General features: G+C 43.6%; 1 protein-coding gene across 1 annotated transcript in view; it reads right to left on the bottom strand.

Moving 5' to 3' along the window:
- Positions 1–15449, bottom strand: part of ALDH16A1 (aldehyde dehydrogenase 16 family member A1) — a 56468-nt gene that overhangs the window by 30530 nt on the left and 10489 nt on the right. Inside the window, exons 3-6 of the mRNA XM_072156890.1 lie at positions 6311–6437; positions 1587–1765; positions 1419–1496; positions 319–503 (exon numbers count right to left, since the gene is read on the bottom strand). Of these exons, the coding sequence (XP_072012991.1) occupies positions 319–503; positions 1419–1496; positions 1587–1765; positions 6311–6437 (569 nt within the window). The remainder of the gene's footprint in view (positions 1–318; positions 504–1418; positions 1497–1586; positions 1766–6310; positions 6438–15449) is intronic.

Genomic DNA, 15449 nt, shown 5'->3' with positions numbered 1-15449 from the left:
GAGACCAGAGGTTTACAATCTATGCATCAACTACTTCTTAGTAGCAAGTTATCCAAGTGATTCCTACTTTCCCTTAACCTCATTTACCAGCGCAGCACTTATGCTATAGGGGATAAGTGGGATTATATGGTTTCCACCATAAGCCACCCTGTAAAATATCCATTTATTCTATCCCAATGGGAGCCTTGGTATGCACTGCCTTTCCACCTTGGTAATATGTGGAACGCCTACTTCTCTGATATCCTACTAAGATATATATGGTCCCATGGGACAGAATGTAAATGCATCTCTAGAAACAAAGACACAACCAGTTATTACCTCAGTGGAGCCTGTAAATGCTACTTTATCCACATCAGGATGAACAGCCAGTTTCTCACCAAAAGCTCCATTCCCAGTAACCACATTGAAGACTCCTGGAGGTAGCCCAGATTCAGCACAGATCTCTGCTAGAAGAAGTGCCGTCAACCGTGTATATGTGGCAGGCTTCAACACGACAGTATTTCCTGCGATAGAGAAGGGAAGACTTAATAGGAGTCTAGCTATGAACAATGATGTAATGCTTAAGTATTGCTAACTTATCCCTCAGTGTTGAAGGACTTTGTGAGGTCCAAAGAACATTACAGAAACCTCATACCATGGCATTACTGGCAAAGCAGTGCCAGAGACAGAAAGGAAAATTATATATTTATATTAAACTGCTTGTTTTTTTTATCAGAACAGCCCCTGTGCGGCAGGGCAGGGTCTACCCTTCTAACATATACCCACCATTAATAAAAACTGACAGGGCTTCTATAACCAAATGTTCATTTACTTTGACCAGTGCTTCCATTCCAAAAAGGGACAAAAAGAAGCTGTTGGAAATCAAGTCATGGCAACCACACAAGGCAGCTTATTTTGCCACCGAATGTATAGGGGACGTATTTATGGGCGAGGTATATACGGTGTATATTCGTCCCCCATACATCGCAATGGCCTCACGGCGCCGTACGGAAGCGGTACAGTGCCACACAAGTGCGACACCGTACCATTCCGTAGCCTGTACAATGATAGGACAAGTCCTATCTTTCTCCGGAATACCATGGGCCATATATTCCTATGGAGAGAGGCAGGGGTGAGCTAACTCCACCTCTCCCGTACTATGGTACGGCGGGCAACGGCAGTGTGAATATAGCCTTACTGTAAGCCTTGGTCACATTAAGCCTCGGGTTGGTCACTTTAATGAAGCCAGTAAAGAGGAACAGGGGACATCTATATTAATGATTGGGAATACCCAGCAACAGGAAGAGGTAATGAATGGACCGTTTAACAATTCAACCCATTCATACAAGGTGGAAATTCCTTTTCAATAGACGATTAAATAAGATTAAATAAAATAAACAGAAATAATTAAAAAAAAAAAGTTGAGCTATTTAGCATACCCATAGCCAGGGCAGGACATATTTTCCAGGTGAGTAACATGAGGGGAAAGTTCCAGGGCACAATTGCAGCAACAACACCTATAACCAAGAGAGAAAAATTATGTATGTAATTAATAAAATCCAATGTAACTAGTATGTAGTCCAAGACAATATATTAATGCGACCCACCAAGAGGCTTCCAGTTGGCCATTTCTGTGTCCCTGAGCTGAGCCCAACCAGCATGATGGTAAAAATGGCGAACCACCAGTGGGACGTCACAGTCACGTGACTCTCGGATGGGCTTCCCGTTGTCCATGCTTTCCAGTACGCTCAATAACCGTTGGTGTTTCTGCACAGTTCGGGCTATGCTATAAAAACATAAAAGTTTTTATTTCATTACTCAACTCAGAAATTAATATTACAAATGTTCTTACTCATCGTGAATAAAAGAATACATACATAGCTCAAGAACATATATTATAGAAGTTTTTTGAGTTTTCTGTTGCTCAATGTGTGGCTACAGCCATAAACACAGCAAGTTATATGTAGCCATAGTTTAGACGGACAAAATGAGACAGTGAAAGGTATTGGCCCTGGTAAACTGTGTAACCATAGCTCAGTGGGTTTCTAACAGCGCCACTCACCACTTAAGATTTTTAAAGACTTTAATTACTTCATCAAAAGAACAAGACATCGACCAGGGTTTGTGGGAGCAGATAGACAGATCGCATAAGCAAAACCCATTTCACAGTGCTTTCTCAAACTCCAAGAGAACGGTGTGCAAGGAAACATTCACTGTAACCAGGACGCTGCACATGTCAAGTCATTAGACCAACCCCCATTATCTGCAGGAAGGGAACTATGTGGTAAAAACGGAGGCAATGCCCAGCCGGTACTGTACAGCGGCCGTGGCTCTAGTCCAAGAAAGGTTCAGAGTGCAGGGATTTAATGAATATATCAAAATATTAAGCAAGGGGGTAGGGGACACATGTCAGGTTTTGTCTTGTGTCCCAACTATCCCCAACGCCCCTAGCCTTATCTTGCATAAAATAAAGGGGTATTCTCATCTGGGCATTCACATTCAGTTTTATTAATCTGCCATACATAAACATTTCTTCAATTATATTTTATTTAAAAAAAATGTTCATGTGTGAAGATAATTTCCCATAAATGTAGTCATATGGTCCCTTAGAAAAAGACTGTGTCCTTGGATACAACCACCTCTGCTAGAGTGATTGCACAAAGAAACAAAAGATTTTTGTATATGAAATGCCCAGGAGTTTCTGCATTTACTACAGCCATCCTGTGGTAATGAATGCTAAAGCCATGTGGTTAGGCAGGACTCAATAGCGCATGTCTGGCCACTGCAGCCAAAATGTGAGGTGGTCGTTTCCGATGAAGCCATCTCGTCCTTAGGGACAACATGGCTATATTTATGAGAAATTATCTACTCAGAGGAACATTTTTTTAATAACATCCAATTGAAAAAATGTTTACATATGGCAAATGGATTCAATTAAAAGTGAATGCCCAGATGGGAATACCCCTTTAACTAACTTTGGAAGGTATAAGCTTCAAAAGGCCTAGAGGAGACGAAACAGCCCTGGTTGTATTCACAGAGTTCCCTCCACCTAAGACAAAGGGGCATATGGCCATTAATTCCATATGCCAGTTATGGATTCCAAGCCAGATACCTCGTTCTGTTCTGGAGGATTTGGATAAGGAGATATACAGGACTCTCAATGGGAACATAGTAAGTCGATCATGTTCGATCTCAAAAGACACTGGAGATCTGGATGGGTCGGATGGTACCATAATCAGTACCATAATCCTATGACCTCCCATTGAGAAGTTAGATCTCATCCAAGGTCCTGGGTCTAGTCTTTTCTAGAGCCAACTTGTAGCATGAATGGTGTGTTTATACCTCTAAAATATGCAAGTCAGCACATCTGTGCATTGAGCTTCCCATCACAAGATCACACAAGGCACGAAGAATTGTCAAGTGTGATCTATCCTTTCCATATTGGTTCAACACAAGAAAACCAATTCACTGCATTTCTTGTACTTGTGGTACTGATTGTAAACTAAACTAATCTAAATCTATTTTTATTGTGTATCGTTTTGCCCCTTAAGGCAATTAAGGCAAGTTCCTTTATTATGATCCACAAATTCCCTTGTCAAGTTATGAATACGCTACCTGGATAGACTTCAGGCCCTATATAATCCCGTTATGAACTGGGCTTATATCAAACAAGAGCTGGTGGCAGTCTACTGTACTTATAAGGCTCCGTTTCACTGAGGCTAGTGAAATGAGACTTTCAGCCGTTCATGGATGTAGGCTAGTGTTATGTCCTACCAGAGGTTGTGTGGACAACTTTAAAGGAAACCTACCACTTGTAGTGGCAGGTTTCTGATGGAAATACCGGGCACCAGCTCAGGGTGAGCTGGTGCCGGAGCTTATTTTTGTTAGTGTTTTAAACCGCGGTATCGCGGTTTAAAACACTTTTTAAACTTTATAGCCGGCGCAGGGAGGTACGCGCTCGGCGCTTACCATGCGCGCGGCTCTCCTTCACTTCCTATGTAGCCGCGCGCACGGTAAGCGCCAAGCGCGTACCTCCCTGCGCCGGCTATAAAGTTTAAAAAGTGTTTTAAACCGCGATACTGCGGTTTAAAACACTAACAAAAATAAGCTCCGGCACCAGCTCACCCTGAGCTGGTGCCCGGTATTTCCATCAGAAACCTGCCACTACAAGTGGTAGGTTTCCTTTAACTCACTTCCTATGCCTCCCATCATCCGTGAGTTCAGAGAGTGTCTAAGAAAACACAAATTAATTGACCTTGCGTACCCTTAAGGGGCCCAGGACGTCACAGGAGGGTTCGGGAAAAATTGGAGAGATAAGGAGTAATTTCTGATGAAAACCTTAGACACACACCCATGTCACTATTAATATTTTACCCAGGAGGGACCTTAGGGAATAAATTGGAGATAATCTATGAATGGGTACTGGTATGTGCTCTAAACATCCAAATAATAGGATTCACACTTTCCATGTTTAAACAGACAGATACTTGAATGAGACTGAAGCAATAATGCCCCCTTTTCTCTTCTTTATGTATACATTTGTGTGCTGTTGAGTGGAATTGGAGAAACTATAATCCTACTTACAGATGCATATTTCACAGTCCTGTGAAAACACACAGAAAAGGTACTCCAGGGCTGCTACGTTACTCTCTGCTGTTCTGTAGTTAAAACTGGAAAATCTAAGAAGGTGCAAAACACCAATAAAATGAAAGCTCACTAAACAGATTTCCTACATTAATAGAACGCATGGGCAATTTTGAAAAAAGTAAAATGATACGTCTACTTTATTCTTTGGCTTGGTATGATCACAGTGATACCAAAATTATATAGGTTTTAATACATTTTAAAAAATGTTTTCATTTATCAAAAAAATTGCACAAACAGTACTATGTGCAGTTTGCCTATGTAGTGTGCAGGGTGCGCCAGATACAGGATTTCTGGTGCCCATTCTTCATGAATCTGGAACCCCCTGAACTGCACCAAGAGTGCACCAACTTTTTTTGGTGCACCCTTAACATGGGTTGTGTGACACACTTCTGTTGGACTCTGCATGTTAAATGTGGCACATGGTTCGACTGCGCACAGAAGCACCCCTTTATGTACAGAAATTTGCGTTGCTTCAGGGGGAGTGCAGCCACGACACAAATTACTCGAGTGAACACATATGTGGCACTGACACTTCTTAAATACATGTGAAATCTGTGGGGGAGCTTCCGGCGAGGGAACACCAAGGCTACATTCATACGCATGTATGGGGGGCGTATATACGGCTGTCGCAGACGGAATCAGTTGGACCGTCCGACGACCCTCCCTCCCAATTACTGTTGCATGAAAGTCGGTGATGATGCACCAAAATCCGATTGCATGCAACACAATCCCCTTCTAAATGCCTGTCCCAGCTGTGCGATCCCCGAAATCTCCGGAAAACCCTATGGAAATGCGGCCGCAGGACCCTTAGTAAATAAACCCCAATGACTCCTGGTCAGAAAGGAGTTCAGTTCCATTACTTCTGGATAAGTGTACACTAGAACCTTTATGGGATCATTCAAATTATGTCCATTATTACGTTTTTCCTATATTTCACAGAAGAGGAGTATCCAGAGATTTATTTTTCTATTACAGATAAAAGCGCTCTTAAAACACAAATAAGGAAAGGTTTAGAAGTAGTCGGAGTGTACCTGTGCTATATGATACTGCCATCTAGAGGTGGGATCAATCATATTCCTCCCTCAACATTTAAAGACACATCGGATTCTCTACTTATAAAATAAATTATTTTAAGTTGTGTATAGGAAAATTATTCATAAATAGAACTCATTTCATTAACAACCCTAACATAGATCTGAGCATCCTCGCCTTCCTACAGCACTTGCTGTAAAAACTACAGTGGTACATATGTCAGCATGTGACCCATCACCTCTCCAGCTCCTGAAGCCAGTTCTAATATCTTTACATTACTTACATTGCATTGGAGTTGTGATTCTGGGAGCTATAGAATTACATACAGTTTCTGGCAGCTAGAGACGTAGTTGGGAATGTGAGTGACAGATAAAGATCCAGTTCCAACCTTTTTCAATTGGATTTTCAAAATTTTGGGTTGCCATGCAAACTAGGAGGATTGGGTATAGGCATGATGCAATTATAGCCAAAAAGTTTTTTTTTGTTGTTGCAATAAATTTTTAATCAAAAAGTAGAGCTAGAAACAAAATGCTAAAAACATATAAAATTTACTTATCAAAAGTATATAAATATGCCTAGTAACACAACACGTCTTCTCAACAGCCTAAAATTACAATTTAAACTTCTACACAGGATCTCCTTTGATACCCACCTGTACAGATATCGTGCTCGCACATGACAAGGAAGTTTGCTCCAACTCTCAAAGGCCTTCCGTGCCGTACTGACTGCCAACTCCACATCTTCCTCATTTCCTTGGATCGTGGTGGCCAGAACCTCTCCTACGGAAAAGGAGACAAGAAAATATGGAATACATTAAACTCTGCAGTTTCCACCATGTCTTAAGTGTAACTAAACTTTCATCATAATTATAGAAATCATATAAACTTTCTCCTCCTTTCTTCCTCATGTGAGTAGTTTCTGCAAATGGGCTTTATCTCTCCATACACCACTAACAGCGCAGAGATAAAAGAACCCGATAAAGTGACTAATAACTAAACTCTTTATAGACAGTCCCTGGATTATCTAATCACCTCAGAGAGCTGAATCTCTAGGGCAGTGATGGCTAACCTATGGCACGGGTGCCAGAAGTGGCACTCAGAGCCCTTTCTGCGGGCACTCAGGCCATCACCATAGATGAGTCCAGGTATCTTCCTGCAGTCCCAGACAGCCCAGGATTTTCTGTGCACAGAGCTATTTTAAAGTGACAGCTGTACCTGGGACTATTTTCTGCTTTATTGGTGTCCTCAGAGTGCTGATATCAATGAAAACTGTGACAGAAAAGGGAGTATAAATCACAAATTAAATTTCTGTGTTGGCACTTTGCGATAAATAAGCGGGTCTTTGTTGTAGTTTGGGCACTCTGCCTCTAAAAAGGTTTGCCATCACTGCTCTAGGGGAAATATGCCATAGTAAGGAGTTAATCTTTAGTTTCCTTTCATTGTTTCTATGCTGTGTACAGGACTTTAGATATTGTGCTCACTACAGGAGAAAGAAGGTGCATAAAAAAAGAAAGTAAAGCTGATAAAAAAAATTGCTTCCAAGGTTTATTAAGGCTATTTGCACTTAAATATTTGCATGCAGCAGGCCATAAACCAGGGGAAGTTTCCATTCGGGTGAAGATGGGAGGGATTACCTCAGGGTGCCGCTGGGAGGCTTAGTCACAGTGTGGTGAGACATGGTGTGCCCACTGTGTATAATGTAAATCTATGGCAGCTGTGAGAGAGGTGACAGTTTGTGCAGCCAGTAAATTGCCGCCAAAAGCTGTTGTGTGCACATATATCCTTACACTTTCATTTATTACGGTACATGCTATTCAAAATAGAAATCAGCTCTCCTTATACTTCATGGAGGGTGTGTAGCAAAACATGGCAGTCAATATAAACACATGGATCTTCAGTACAGAGAATGAGGGAAGCAATGTATTTGTACCTTATAAACTCACTCAAAGAGTGGCAACAATTCTGCAAAACAGAGACTTCAAGAAATTGCAGCATTTCTTTAATTTGGACTGACTGCAATACCATATGCTGCCCATGGATACGTGACTCTTGTTTCTAACCCTATGCAGTTTAGCATTGTTTGTTCTGATTTAGGCTCATACAACTAGACAACTCCATTGTAATGCTTTGGTGGTTATGAAGCGTTCCCCCTAGAGAGAAAGTACTCGACTACTCCGACCGAACTGACCCCAACATGGGGGCAGAAGCGAGATACAGGCATTGGTTACATTCTTTTAATAAATTATAGGAGACATATTATATATATATATATATATATATATATATATATATATATATATATATATATATATATATTATATTTGTTTTGTCTAAAAATGTCAGGCTAAGGCGAGCATTTACTTGCATTAGATGTGCGGTCAGGATTTCACCTCCTCATGTCCTACATCTTCTACAGTCCAGCTGCTTACAGATTAACCTTAGAATAAACCCATGTTGTATCTAATCCTTACACTGGCAGCGGCTCTCCTTGGATGTTACATTCCTCACTCAAAATCTTTCGGATTACTTTCCACATGGCCCCTTGTCACAGCAGAATTAATTTATTATTTGTTATAAGTGCATCTGGCCACTGCCTATCCCAGCAAGCGGTTTATCAAAAGGGCTGTCATTTATGGGAGGCTAGCCTAAATTTGACAATCCCTTAAAGAGCACCAAGACTGCCAAACAAAAAATGCCAATAGATACAAGCCTCTGGTTCACACCTTTCAGATACAGCCTGTATGCAGGGTCCATCCCCTGACATAATTATCCTTTAGGCAGGGTCTGCCCCCCTTCACATCATTATCCTTTAGACAGGACCCCCCCTCGCATAATTATCTTTAAGGCCAGACCCCCCCCTCACATAATTTTCCTTTAGGCAGGGTCCGCCCCCGTTAAACATAATTATGCTTTAGACAGGGTCCGCTCCCCCATCACATAATTATCCTTTAAGAAGGGTCCGCTCCCCCCTTCACATCATTATCCTTTAGGCAGCCCCCCCTCGCATATCTGACAAGCCTTTAGGAGTCACTTTGGCTTCAAAAGGTGTTAAGTTGAGTTCCTCTGCAGTGTTAGATAGTGTTGGATAACACTCTAGCTAGCTCCAATATGCTAATTACGATTAGGCTGGGGGAAGGTAAGGGATATGGGTGGGTTGATGAACAGGACAATATCTGGCCACACACTCACATAATTATGCTTTAGGCAGGGTCCGCCCCTCCCCCTCACATAATTACCTTTAGGCAGGGTCCCCCACCCATCACACAACCATTGTAAAGGCAGGGTCCCCCACCCCTCACACAACCATCCTTAAGGCAGGTACCCCAACCCTTCACACAACCATTGTTAAGGCAGCACTGGTGTCCACTCCTAAGTCAGAGTCTTTCCGCGCAGCTCCATGTGGATAATGCAAGAGCGTATGACGTCACCTTGCTCCTTTGTCTTAAAGAGGCCGCACAGCAAGGGCTATGAATTATACTCTACTGTCGACCATAGAATAAACTGGTTTATAGACGCGCATGCAGCTTATTCCCTGCTGAGGACACTGGATTGCCATTGGGGCTATTATAGCTCCAGGCCAGGGACCTCTGCAAAAAAATCCAGATTGCGGGGCCCAATGCTGGTGGCCCAAGAGCGCCACTTATAATTTAGCTCTGGTTACAGGACATGGCAGATTGAGCAGCTTTACATAATGCAAAACAAAAAATCTGCAGGAACGTAAGAGCTATAGATTTATCACCGCAGAACTAGGTAGATTTGCCCTGCATAACAGCTAGATGGAGGATTGTTCATTAACTCATATCACTAAATTGTCACACAGCGTTCCCAGGAAAAGTCATATAGAATTTGGATGAGGATGACACAAGAGGGGATTTCTTTTGTTTAACACTGACATCTAGCGGTTATTGATAGTATTGCAATTAGTGAAACCCATATTCTAAAATTTGTTTCTACCTGGATGCCGCCTTTGGATTTGCCAATGTCAGGGTTGTATTACTTCTAAAACAGAAGAGGCAAAAGGTGCCTGCTTTTAAGGCATCCATCGCTTCAAACAAGCAGCATCCGTTATCCTTAGAGATCTTGTGGTTCTTTTTCTATTTTTACCCCATTTTATTTTCAAGCCTTCTTCCACCTTCCTCTTAACAAACAGTTAAGAAAGAAAGTTTTTAAATAACGTCGATGACCATCTGATCTACCCTTTGTACTGTACCGCAGTTAAAGGGGTTGTCTCAGCACAGATAACTAATGCAGATTCAGCTCAACACCCCGACAATTAGTCCATTAGTGAATTGCACACTGCTGTGGCATATAGAGAGGTCTTGAGAAGTGGACATCACCCTCTATTATGTCCACAAAGAACATAAAAATAACCCTTAAAAAATCCATCCTGCTATCGGGGTAGACAAAGTGGGCAAAGGGGAGAATCTCTTCTTTCAAATGAATCTTGAATTTTGATATTCAGGTTTAAAGAACATCAGGTGGCATTTTTATATGTAAAAAAATCACTCCCGACGGCAATTTAACAGTTAATATCTCCGTTTTCCTGATGCTTAGAAACACAAATGCATTTATATTCATAAAAAAGGAGACTCTCTTCTTTAATAGGAAAATAGAAGTGAGGTTCTATGTGTCACAGACCCAGAGATACAGCCCCCTGAAGTGCACCCCCTCTAGATTCTTAGCCTGCAGCTTCAGGGAGAATTTGCTGCACACAGGAGCTGCTGCACCTCACAGATAATGGAAATATTCACTTTATTTGTTACTACATTTTGAGAAGGAATAATATCACCTAATGTTCATGTTTTTAACCCTTCTCTATGCAGAACTATCTAAGAACACACTTTCTTTCTTATTGCCTTTTATTTCGGAAAAAAAAAAAAAACCTAATACAATGAACATTCGATCCTCTTCACCTAATGTCGCTATTATATATTAACAACGCGACCCAGAATACGTTCATAAAGCTATATGCAACACCAAAAACACACACATGTTCTAGAATAAAGTTTTTTTTTCACACCATCCTCCATTATTTACACCCATGTTATGAAGTTCTCACTCAAATTCTTATAAAGCGCAGAGGGTTGTTATTGGGCGCACATCTAAAGGTGACTTTTTCTATCATTAGCTTGGTTTATGGAAATATAGTTATTTATTTGGGTTACCATTGTGTAAGGGAGCATACAATGATAGATCTGTGTGAAGCTTAGTGCAATTTTTTGTAAAAATAGTTTGGTGTCCCCTGTGGATTTAATGTTCCCTTTGCTGCATATTTTGTTGAATATACATATACATGTGGGGTATGTATGATCTCTTCACATCCTAACAGTAGTTACTCACCGGTAATGATGTTTCCTCGAACCACGACGGCACCAACCAGAGAGAGGGATCCGCCCCCAGGGACAGGAAACCTGAGCATAGAAAAAACGTGCTCCTCCTACCCTGCCTCAGTGTTTGCAGAGACTTGGAAGAGCCATATTGTTAGTACATCAGAAACATATATATATATATTTTCCATGTATGTGTAATAATTCATTTCTCTTTTTTTTTTCCTTTGCGACACCCGTGAACTAACACCAAGAAAAAAATGTTTTAGGAAAGAACACCCTGGGTGGGAATATACCAGGTGCCGTCGTGGTTCGAGGAAACATCATTAACGGTGAGTAACTACTGTTTTCCCCATCACCACGACGGCACCAACCAGAGAGATTTTCAGAGAAAAATTTCAGGGAGGGATAACAGAGGAGAGTACCCTCCTCCCAAAAGAAAGTTCAGAAGACCCCGCCACATTCACCCGATAGTGTTTGAAGAAAGTGTGGGGGGTAGACCAACATGCAGCCTGACAAATTTGATCTAAGGAGGCATGTCTAAACTCTGCCCAAGAAGTAGCTAGTGCCCGGGTAGAGTGGGCATGAATATTCTCTGGGGCAGATTTCTCGGCTACTTCATAAGCCAACTGTATAGTAACTCTAATCCATCTGGCGATGGTTGCAGAGGAGGCCTTGGACCCTTTGTTTATTTGTTCTCTTTTCAGGAAGAAACAATCTGATTTACGCCAGGATTTTGAAACATCTAAGTATTGGAGAATACTACGCCTAACGTCAAGGTTATGGAAAGACTTTTCTCCTTCTGACCTGGGATTTGCGCAAAATGATGGAAGTATTACCTCTTGGGACCTATGAAAATTAGAGACCACCTTTGGGAGAAACTCAGGGTCTGGTTTTAGAATAATCCTATCCTGTAGGACAGAAAAGTAAGGGGGTCTGCATGATAATGCTGCCACCTCACCCACTCTTTTCGCCGAGGTAATGGCCGTTAAGAATACCGATTTTAGTGTAAGTAGTTTCAATGAGATGCTTTCTAAAGGCTCAAAGGGTGGACCTGATAGAGATTTTAGCACCAGTGATAGATCCCAAGGGGGAAATCTAGATCTAATGGAAGGACAAAGTTTCACTGAGGCCTTGATAAACCTAGATATCCAGGGATGACTAGCTATATCCCGGTCAAAAAGGGCTGCTAAGGCTGACACCTGAACCTTCAAAGTTGCTGGCTTTAACCCTTTTTCAAGGCCCAACTGTAAGAAATTTAGAATAAGTTCAAAGTCTGGGCTATCCATGTGTAAATCGTGTTTGCCTACAAATGCCCTGAGACTTTGCTCTGTCCCGCTTTATCTTTCCCAAAGTTCTTGGGATTAACACCATGGGGGGGGGGGGATTATAAAGTCCAAGGTTATCCCCTGCAGGATGGAACTTAGGATCCAGTTGCTGTTCGATATTAGTTTCCAGGCATGGAAGAAGAGGGATAGCCTTCCTCCTCCCTGGGCCCTCATGTCATTGTGGACGGGAATGGGCCTGCTTGGACTGATCCTGAGATTGGTTAAACAAGAAACCTCTATTTCTTTGAGGTGATCAGGAAGAACTTGGTCTAGGGTGTTTCTCTCTCCTTTGGAACCATGACCTACGAAAGGACCGAAAGGATCTAGACTTGTAGGGAACCTAAGAGGAAGGAAAACCTTTTTTCTTATCCCCCGCTTTCTCCAGCAAATCATCCAAGATGGGACCGAAGAGAAAATTTCCATTACAGGGTATGCTACACAGTGTCTACTTCTAGAGGCCAAATCGCCCCCGACCAATCTTTTAGCCACAGGGCTCTTCTTGCAGAATTTGATAATGCCGCAGATCTTGCTGAAAGTCTCAGGCTATCAACCGAGGCGTCCACTAGAAGAGCTGCTCCTTTTTGGATATTAGCTATAGAAGTCTGCAGATTTTCTCTAGGGACTTTATTATGTATATCACTCCCTAATTGATTTAGCCACATTAATACTGCGCGGGCCACACAAGCAGCTGCCACAGCCGGTTTGAACGCAGTTGTTGAGGATTCCCAAGTTTTTTTAAGGAATCCATCTGCTTTCCTATCCAAAGGATCTTTTAAAGAGCTAATGTCTTCAAAGGGGAGAAAGGCCACGCAGGTCATCTTTATGATTGAAGCATCCACTTTTGGTGGAGGGCCCCAGGATGAGGTAGGATCAGAATTGAATGGATATTTCCTTTTAATTGCTCTGGAAATAAAGGATTTTTTGTCAGGGTTTTCCCACTCCTTTGAAATTAATGTGGAAATAGTGTTATGAATGGGAAAAGTGCGCTTCTTCTTTTCCGCTAAGCCCTCGAACATGATATCCTGAACCGAATTAGGTTCGTTTTTTTCCTCAATGTCCATAGTGGCTCTAATCATCTTTAACAATTGATCGGTGTCCTCCATTAAAAATAAAGGACGCCCCGTCAGTTCCTCCTCAGAGACTGAAGAGGTTGTCTCTTCTCTAATTATACCCTCTTCTTCAGAATTTGAAGGGTCTTCCAGGCCTGTGATTACAGTGGAAGGACCCGGTAGATTCTTATCCGGTAATATAGGCGCCGGATTAATAGTGTCTTCTACCGTCAATTGGACCTCTTCTCTAATTACTGAACGAAGGGTCTCAAGCCATGAGGAGGATTCCTTAGAGATAATTTTTCCAATACAGGAAGAACACGTATTCTTTTCATAACTAGACGGCAACTTCCTACCGCACATCCTACGTTCTCTGTGATGTGTCTTCCTAGTGGCTTTCTTGGGAGTATCTTCTCCCTAAAACCATTAAAAAGGATTTAAATCAGAACATTAGTGTGTAAAAAAAAAAAAAAAAACCCAGCCGGGTAACTCACCACACTTCTATTAACGGAGTTGGGTTTTTCAGGGGTTCAGGGAGCTCACGCTTGTCCGCCATTCTCCTGGCCAGCACTGAAAAGCACCGCATGCTTCTTGTTGCATGGCGCTTAAATTGAAAAACCAGGCCACACCCCCTTCCGGTCCACTGCTGACGTGTTGGTTTCCGGCTTATTTACATATACCCATATGTAAAAACCAAACGTGGCCCAACTTCTGGTGAGCATCCCCCGCAGGAGCTATATCCCCCGGGCTCCCCTCTAGCATACTTGGCGTCTCGCTCCGGCCGGAGCTGTATGTCGACACGACCCGGTAGTGAAGTCGTGACTACTTCCGGTCACGCCACTCCCGGCTGCTATACTGAAAAAGGTAGCGTGGAGGAGAAGCAGCGCCAAACAGGAAGCAGAGGCTCGCGTGGAGCCGGCATATCCACCGCAGAGAAGCAACAGTGCCGTCTGACAATGCGGTGAGTCCGATTCTGTGGGCACCCGGCGGAACCAACCAGAGGTTCTCACCAGCCCACACTCAGGTCCCTTCCAGGGACAGGAAACCACTGAGGCAGGGTAGGAGGAGCACGTTTTTTATGCTCAGGTTTCCTGTCCCTGGGGGCGGATCCCTCTCTCTGGTTGGTGCCGTCGTGGTGATGGGGAAAGTATATTTTCTTTATATACCGTATATACTCGAGTATAAGCCGAGACCCCTAATTTTACCATCAAAAACTGGGAAAACCTATTGCATTGGTCACAGACCCCCCCCCCCCCCCTTAGTATGTAGCCAGCCTGCCGCCAGTGGCATACAGCCTGCCGCCAGTGGCATACAGCCTGCCGCCAGTGGCATACAGCCTGCCGCCAGTGGCATACAGCCTGCCGCCAGTGGCATACAGCCTGCCGCCAGTGGCATACAGCCTGCCGCCAGTGGCATACAGCCTGCCGCCAGTGGCATACAGCCTGCCGCCAGTGGCATACAGCCTGCCGCCAGTGGCATACAGCCTGCCGCCAGTGGCATACAGCCTGCCCACAGTGGCATACAGCCTGCCCACAGTGGCATACAGCCTGCCCACAGTGGCATACAGCCTGCCCACAGTGGCATACAGCCTGCCCACAGTGGCATACAGCCTGCCCACAGTGGCATACAGCCTGCCCACAGTGGCATACAGCCTGCCCACAGTGGCATACAGCCAGCCCACAGTGGCATACAGCCAGCCCACAGTGGCATACAGCCAGCCCACAGTGGCATACAGCCAGCCCACAGTGGCATACAGCCAGCCCACAGTGGCATACAGCCAGCCCACAGTGGCATACAGCCAGCCCACAGTGGCATACAGCCAGCCCACAGTGGCATACAGCCAGCCCACAGTGGCATACAGCCAGCCCACAGTGGCATACAGCCAGCCCACAGTGGCATACAGCCAGCCCACAGTGGCATACAGCCAGCCCACAGTGGCATACAGCCAGCCCACAGTGGCATACAGCCAGCCCACAGTGGCATACAGCCAGCCCACAGTGGCATACAGCCAGCCCACAGTGGCATACAGCCAGCCCACAGTGGCATACAGCCAGCCCACAGTGGCATACAGCCAGCCCACAGTGGCAT

The sequence above is a fragment of the Engystomops pustulosus genome, chromosome 6, assembly GCF_040894005.1.
Source record: "Engystomops pustulosus chromosome 6, aEngPut4.maternal, whole genome shotgun sequence".
Taxonomy (NCBI): domain Eukaryota; kingdom Metazoa; phylum Chordata; class Amphibia; order Anura; family Leptodactylidae; genus Engystomops; species Engystomops pustulosus.
This window is presented reverse-complemented; position numbering and strand designations above follow the sequence as displayed.